The 8,271-nt window shown below is 38.8% G+C and overlaps 1 protein-coding gene across 1 annotated transcript in view; it reads left to right on the top strand.

Annotated features, from left to right (window-relative positions):
• Positions 1-6,220, top strand: part of TMEM114 (transmembrane protein 114) — a 129,549-nt gene extending 123,329 nt beyond the window's left edge. The window contains exon 4 of the mRNA XM_073645745.1: positions 4,877-6,220. Coding sequence (XP_073501846.1) covers positions 4,877-5,106 — 230 coding nt within the window. The 3' untranslated portion in view covers positions 5,107-6,220. The remainder of the gene's footprint in view (positions 1-4,876) is intronic.
• Positions 6,221-8,271: the final 2,051 nt, after the last annotated feature.

The raw sequence follows: 8,271 nt of genomic DNA on the forward strand, positions 1-8,271 counted from the left end.
ACCCCACGTCATTTTTTTTGGGGGGTCCCCCATTTTAATAGCTAGTAAAGGCTATGTATTCAGCTGGGGGCTGATATTAGTAGCCTGGGAAGCTCCGTGGGTATTACCCCCTTCCCAGGCTTCAAACATCTGCCCCAGCCGTCTGCTTAACCTCCGCTAGAGCCTAAAATTAAGGGGAACCCCACGCCAATTTTTTTAATAATACATCCTTTATTTTAATACTAAATGACAAGTACAGTAACCAACACTATCACTGTACTTCATATATATGTGACTGACATGTTTCTATCTATCTAATCTATGTGTGAAGCTCTATTCTGTCTGTTATAAATTGTCGGGTACCGCTGCTGAATTGCCGGCCGGCTTTTTTAAAGAGACGGTGCATGAAAACACTATTATTTTTTTTGATAAATCCTTTACGCTAAATGACAAGTACAGTAAGCAACACTTTCACTGTACTTCGTATATATGTGGCTGACATGTTTATATCTATCTAATCTATGTGTGAAGCTCTATTCTTTCGGTTCTAAATTGTCGGGTACAGGTGTATGCCGCTGCTGAATTGCCGGCTTTTCATGTTTCACTGTTGGCACTGTTCCCATCGATTTGGGCAATCACTGTAATGCCACAACCACCATGGCTGTGGCATTACAGTGAGTGGCAGACAATCCCTGCATGATTGGTGCTCTAAATAGCGCCAGACATGCAGGACACGCTTTTGGTGCACGAACAGTTATCGAACATAACCTCGAACAGCCGAATTTTTTGCAAATCGTTCGGGTTCGTCGAACAACTCGAACACCGCCCAAAACAGCTCGAATTTGAGATTGGCATACAGTTCTAGTCGAACACCGCTCATCTCTACTTTGCACACTCTTGGCATTCTCTTGATGAGCTTCAACAGGTAGTCACCGGAAATGGTTTTCACTTCACAGGTGTGCCCTGTCCGGTTTAATAAGTGGGATTTCTTGCCTTATAAATGGGGTTGGGACCATCAGTTGTGTTGTACAGAAGTCAGGTGGATACACAGTTGATAGTCCTACTGAATAGACTGTTAGAATTTGTATTATGGCAAGAAAAATGCAGCTAAGCAGCTAAGTAAAGAAAAAGGAGTGGCCATCATTACTTTAAGAAATGAAGGTCAGTCAGCCTGAAAAATTGGGCAAACTTTGAAAGTGTCCCCAAGTGCAGTTGCAAAAACCATCAAGCGCTACAAAGAAACTGGCTCACATGAGGACCGCCCCAGGAAAGGAAGACCAAGAGTCACCTCCGCTTCTGAGGATAAGTTTATCCGAGTCACCAGCCTCAGAAATCACAGGTTAACAGCAGCTCAGATTAGATACCAGGTCAATGCCACACAGAGTTCTAGCAGCAGACACATCTCTTCAACAGCTATTAAGAGGAGACTTTGTGCAGCAGGCCTTCAAGGTAAAATAGCTGCTAGGAAACCACTTCTAAGGACAGCCAACAAGCAGACGAGACTTGTTTGGGCTAAAGAACACAAGGAATGGACATTAGACCAGTGGAAATCTGTGCTTTGGTCTGATGAGTCCAAATTTGAGATCTTTGGTTCCAACCACCGTGTCTTTGTGCGACGCAGAAAAGGTGAACGGATGGACTCTACATGCCTGGTTCCCACCATGAAGCATGGAGGAGGAGGTGTGATGGTGTGGGGGGTGCTTTTCTGGTGACACTGTTGGGGATTTATTCAAAATTGAAGGCATACTGAACCAGCATTGCTACCACAGCAGCTTGCAGCGGTATGCTATTCCATCCGGTTTGCGTTTAGTTGGACCGTCATTTATTTTTCAACAGGACAATGACCCCAAACACACCTCCAGGCTGTGTAAGGGCTATTTGACCAAGAAGGGGAGTGATGGGGTGCTACGCCAAATGACCTGGCCTTCACAGTCACCGGACCTGAACCCAATCAAGATGGTTTAGAGTGAGCTGGACCATCAAGTGCTAAACATCTCTGGGAACTCATTCAAGATTGTTGGAAGACCATTTCCGGTGACTACCTCTTGAAGCTCATCAAGAGAATGCCAAGAGTGTGCAAAGCAGTCATGAAAGCAAAAGGGGGCTACTTTGAAGAACCTAGAATATAAGACATATTTTCAGTTGTTTCACTCTTTTTTGTTAAGCATATAATTCCACATGTGTTAATTCATAGTTTTGATGCCTTCAGTGTGAATGTACAATTTTCATAGTCATGAAAATACAAAAAAATCTTTAAATGAGAAGGTGTGTCCAAACTTTTGGTCTGTACTGTGCATATGTTGTTTCCTGAAACAACAACAAGTTAAAGTCTAAAAAAGCCTCAGTGGCTGGAGTTTTAATATAGGTTGTGATATGGAAAAAAAAACATACATTTAGCACAAGAGCCTTGTTTAAAGAATAGGTAATTTTCTGATTATTTCTTCTTATTAACAATCCTTCTGTGTGCATAGAATCTTTGTCAGCCTATGCAAAAAAGCCATGAATTGACTGGTAATTGGCTTGCATGTAGCCAACTGACATTTGCTTGATACCATGGATCTTGTACTTTAAACTTAGGATAAAAACGTAGATATTATTAGCAGACTTATTGATGTTTAGAAGGGAAAATTACAGCTATTTAACCCCCGCACATAAAATCTCCCAGGAACATCCTATCAATGGAGGTCTTCAAGAATGCCCCCTTTTAGAAGTGGTCTTACGAAGCCACACCTCTTTTACAGACATTTTCCAGCAAATTGGGACTGTTGGGCAAGTACACAAGTGGTCAAAATTGTTGGTACCCCTTGTTTAATGAAAGAAAAAAACACAATGGTCACAGGAATAACTTGAATCTGACAAAGGTAATAATAAATTAAAAATCTTTGAAAATGAACAAATGAAAGTCAGACATTGCTTTTCAACCCTGCTTCCACAGAATTTTTAAAAAATGTAACTCATGAAATAGGCCTGGACAGAAATGATGGTACTCTTAACTTAATATTTTGTTGAACAACCTTTTGAGGCAATCACTGCAATCAAACGATTCCTGGAACTGTCAATGAGACTTCTGCACCTCTCGACAGGTATTTTGGCCCACTCTTCATGAGCAAACTGCTCCAGTTGTCACGTGTTTGAAGCTTACCTTTTCCAGATGGCACGTTTCAGCTCTTTCCAAAGATTCTCGACAGGATTTAAGTCAGGGCTCATAGAAGGCCACTTCAGAATAGTCCAATGTTTTCCTCTTAGCCATTCTTGGGTATTTTTAGCTGTGTTTTTTGGGTCATTATTCTGTTGCAAGACCCATGATCTGCGACTGAGACCAAACTTTCTAACACTGAGCAGCACATTTCTCTCTAGAATCCCTTGATAGTCTTGAAATTTCATTATACCCTGCACAGATTCAAGACACCCTGTGCCAGATCCAAAAAGCAGCCCCAGAACATAACAGAGCCTCCTCCATGTTTCATAGTAGGGACAGTGTTCTTTTCTTGATATGCTTCATTTTTCCATCTGTGAACATAGAGCTGATGTACCTTTCCAAAAACTTCCATTTTTGTCTCATCTGACCATAGGATATGTCCAGAAGATTTGTGACTTGTCAACATGTAGTTTGGCAAATTCCATTCCATTTTTTATGATTTTTTTTCAACAATGGTGTTCTCCTTGGTTGTCTCCCATGAAATCCAATTTGGATCAATGATGGATGCTGCAATCTGACACTGATGTTCCTTGAGCTTGAAGTTCACCTTTAATCTCTTTATAAGTTATCCTGGGCTCTTTTGTTACCATTCGTATTATCCGTCTCTTTGATTTGTCATCAATTTTCCTCCTGCGGCTACGTCCAGGGAGGTTGGCTACAGTCCCATGGATCTTAAATTTCTGAAAAATATTTGCAACTGTAGTCACAGGAACATGAAGCTGCTTGGAGACGGTCTTGTAACATTTACCTTTAACATGCTTGTCTATAATTTTCTTTCTAATCTCCTGAGACAACTCTTTATTTTGCTTCCTCTGGTCCATGTTGAGTGTGGTACACACCATGTCACCAAACAGCACAGTGAGTATCTGTAGCCCTATATACAGGCCCACTGACTAATTACACGACTGTAGACACCTGTGATGCTAATTAGTGGACACAACTTGATTTAACATCCCCAGCCCCTTTTGTCACATTATTTTCAGGGGTACCATCTAATATGTCCAGGCCTATTTCATGAGTTTAATTTTTTTTTAAATTCTGTGGAAGCATGGTTGAAAAGCAATGTCTGACTTTCAATTGTTCATTTTCAAAGATTTTTAATGTATTTTTACTTTTGTCAGATTCAAGTTATTTCTGTTACAATTGTGGGTTTTTCTTTCATTAAATGAGGGGTACCAACAATTTTGACCACGTGTGTATATAACAGTTCGTAGCTGGCATACCTATGTGCCAAGAAAAGAATATGTGGTTTTGATTTCAAAGAGGTATGGCTTCCAATATTCTATAAAATAAGAATGTATTTATAAAGCGGAAGTATTATTATTATGATGCTGGTATACTGCTGACACTCCATTGTGCCCTTCATAATGTCTTATACACAGGGCCATATTCAAGAGCCATAATATATAGATCCAAAATACTTTTGCATATTGCCTGCTTCATGAGCCTTAGGTTTTATACATTTTCATTAAAAAAAAGCTTTGGAGATAAATAGCTTCTTGATGAGAATGTGAGGTATGTGTAGAAAATGCCAACATGTCTATAACATGAACCTATAGGGACTATGTATTCCGTCTACAATGCACTTAATCTTTCATCTTGTGTAGAATCCATTTTTGAATATTCAGATAATTGCTCACATTTCTTCATTTTATTTTCAATTATTTGCTAAATATGTTATTTTTTACTCTCCCTCAGCACTGGTGACTCTCACTGGAATCAGCATCTACATAGCATATTCTGCTGCAGCATTTAACTACGCACTGTACTCCTTAGGCAGTGCTATTCTATCGGAAATTGATATTCGGTTTGGATGGTCCTTGGCTCTTGCGTGGATATCCTTTATCACAGAGGTGCTTACCGGGATGGCATTTCTCTTGGCTGCTAGAGTTACTGGTCTTAAACGAACTCGAGATCAGGTTATTTAAAATATGTATTGAGCCATGAAAACAAAGATTAAGATGATGTGTTCTTGGATGTGAAGGTCAACGATTATGTTGCCGATGTACTGGACATCAATCATGGTCTATCAAAGGAGAGAACTTTACTAAGAAGACTACATATCACTTACTTCACAGTGAAAAATGAACCATTAATGGATATCATTCAATTTCTGTGCTAACCAGCTTGTGATATTCCTTTAGAGAACTCCAGTAATTCATGGACATGTCTTGCGATCATCAGTGTTACTGCACTTCAAAATTTGACAGTGGAGCAAACATTAACTTTTGTTTTCCATTCACCTAAAATAATTTCATGCACATTGCTTAGGAGTTGTGCAATAAGTATGAAACTCAATTTTTTGAGCCAATTTACCATAATGAACCCAATGACATAAAAACGATAATCTGCACCTGGGTAGAAAATAGAAGCAGATTTCATGAGAGAATTTCTACCGCAAAAGTACTATCAGAGATGGTGGCTGATGGGCCAGAATAATGGATATGGATACAACCAACATGAAAGTCATTATGATTTAGAAGGGATCAATGCCTTTCCTTTACCTTGTTGTTCTGAACCATGAAACTAGAGGACTGGATGTAATGCATCTGGATATTTATCTACAAGTCTTTTAAGATATTTGTCCTGATTCATCAAACAGTTTAGGAATTCTGACATAAAACTGTTTGAAACATGGCAATGTTTTGGGGCAATTCGTAGTTGTGCAAAGATTTTGTGACTTTTGGAAGTTTTTTTCTTGCTTTGCCAACTTTTTGAAAAGTGAATGAGACTTAGTGGGGAGGGGGCATAGCCACAAAAGTGGCATAAATTATGCCAAAAATTCATAGATTGACTGTAATATAATACTTGTGGGGGTACACAGCAGCTGAACGATGCGAATACCTATTAATGAATTTGGCACATCTTAATCCAGAAGAATCTTCATCAAGGCTGGCATGCAAAACACTGCTCTCGAAGAGGCGGCCCCAATGGTTCACCAGAAAATTATTTCATGTTAAACATACTTCAAAGATTTTTGGTTGGTTTTTTGTTCTTTGTTTTTTTTTTAAGTCAGTATCTAAAATTAAAAAAAATCCCAAACTCTTGCAGTTTTCACTCTGGCTACTAAGCATAATAAACAGACACTTCCTGTTCTGTAAAAATAACTTTTTAAAAGATATGTATTCATTATCACAGGAATATAATCAAAGGAAACATTGGTATATGGATAACATAAACCTATTATTGACAACAGGTGTAGGTCGCGGCTCACCCCTGACCCTTTTCTATATGGTAACCTATGCACAAAAAATGCCCAGAACACTGTTTCATAGGAGGAGATTATATTCATTGTCTTTCTTCTGTCTTTTGATTCCTATGGTATAAGTCACAACTATAAAGCAAATATAAGGGCACTGACATCTTAGTCAAGATGCCTGCTCCCATAGGAAAAAAAAAAAAAAGCCACCCCCTCAAAAAAAAATCAGATTAAAAAAATAATATAAATCAGTATTTTCTTTTAATAAATAATCATACACTCCCTATAATAAAATGACTAAGGAATTTTTCTTCACAAATGCATGAGACTCCACTGCTTTTTTCTTCCGAGCCTGTCTTCTATGACTTAGCCAGGTAAGGTGGGTGCATATACAAGCACTTTATAGGCATCATCACTGAAGAAATGTGTATTTCTAACAATACATAATATATTCACAATAGAGATGAGTAGATATAGGATTGAGTTTAAGTCAAATTTCCTGAAATTTTCAGTTTCAGGCAATTTCAAGCACTGGAATTCAATTCCCTTTTCACAAAACAAAAACCTTGCCCAGCGCTATTTACCACAATGCTGAAGCATCAGAAAGTGGGCTAATGCCTCTTTTTCATAGCCAGTCAGCCCTTCCCAGAATGCCCTGCAGCTATAACATCTTACAAATTATCATACCTTGTACAGTGGTGATCAGTACCTGGGCCGCATAAGATCAGCGGTTCCCAGTGGAGCACACTTTGTGCAGCAGAGTAGTTCTCCATCTCCAGAGTCAATGGGTAAGGGATCGCTCTCATCTGCATAAAAAAATCGCTCTAATGTTAATCCAGAAAAGGAGAAAGAGTGTCATGCGATTTTTCTCACCTGGCATCCGTATGACATCCATATGATATGTGTATGCAATCTTTATGCAATGCGCTTTTAACATCATCTTTTAGATACTGTAATTCTCTATGTCATTTAAAGCTAGTTTACAAACTAATAAAACAATATTAAATACTGATATAAATAGATAGATAGATAGATAGATAGATAGATAAATAAATAGAATAAATAGGATAAATGTCCTGTAGATATTTAATGTCTCAAGCCCCCCACATATAATAAACTTGCACCCTTTAATGCCTTTCATGTAACACTAAAAGGCGTTTCCGTTTAGCCTTATTTAACCTATTAAAAAAATAATTAATTAAAAAAGAAATGGCATGGTATTCCCCTTTTTTTAATAACCAGCTGAGGGAAAACAAAAAGCTGCTGGCTCATATTAATAGGCTGGAAAGGGGCCATGGATATTGGCTTCTACAGGGACATGAACCCTGTGTAAGAGATTACCAGTCACAATTATCAAATGTTCTGTATCCTATTGAATTTAGGATCAAGGTTCATGGGCGTATAATAGCTATATCAAGCAAAAAACAAATGATATGGTTACTAAATAGAGTTCACACATTAATAAAATAATCTAACAGTCTCACCATTAGAAGCTTCAGTTAAATATATATGCTGCCCTAAACCGATCCTAGACCTGGAACCATATGCCACTCATGTGTCCAGGTAGCATAGCAACATCACTTTCCTCTCTTCAGAGAATCATCAGAGGAGAATTAGGGCTGGTGTGCAACAGAAAACACCATGTTCCCTATATCACGTTGCCGGTCTCAACAAAAAGAACCTATGCGTGACTAGTGGCCAATGTCTATTCAATTTAAATGTACAGAGATCACGCTCTTTCACAGTGGTCGCGTCACTTCCAGGAGCGACTCCATCATTTCCAGTAGATGGAGCTCAAGTCCCGGCGGTGACACGCATACGTCATAGCTGGGCGGTGCGTGTTGAAGTTCAAACAGCCATGGTGGAACTCATACAATAGGTGAGAGCACAATCA

The sequence above is a fragment of the Phyllobates terribilis genome, unplaced genomic scaffold, assembly GCF_046119375.1.
Source record: "Phyllobates terribilis strain yellow unplaced genomic scaffold, ASM4611937v1 Scaffold_9__5_contigs__length_417890890, whole genome shotgun sequence".
Lineage (NCBI taxonomy): Eukaryota > Metazoa > Chordata > Amphibia > Anura > Dendrobatidae > Phyllobates > Phyllobates terribilis.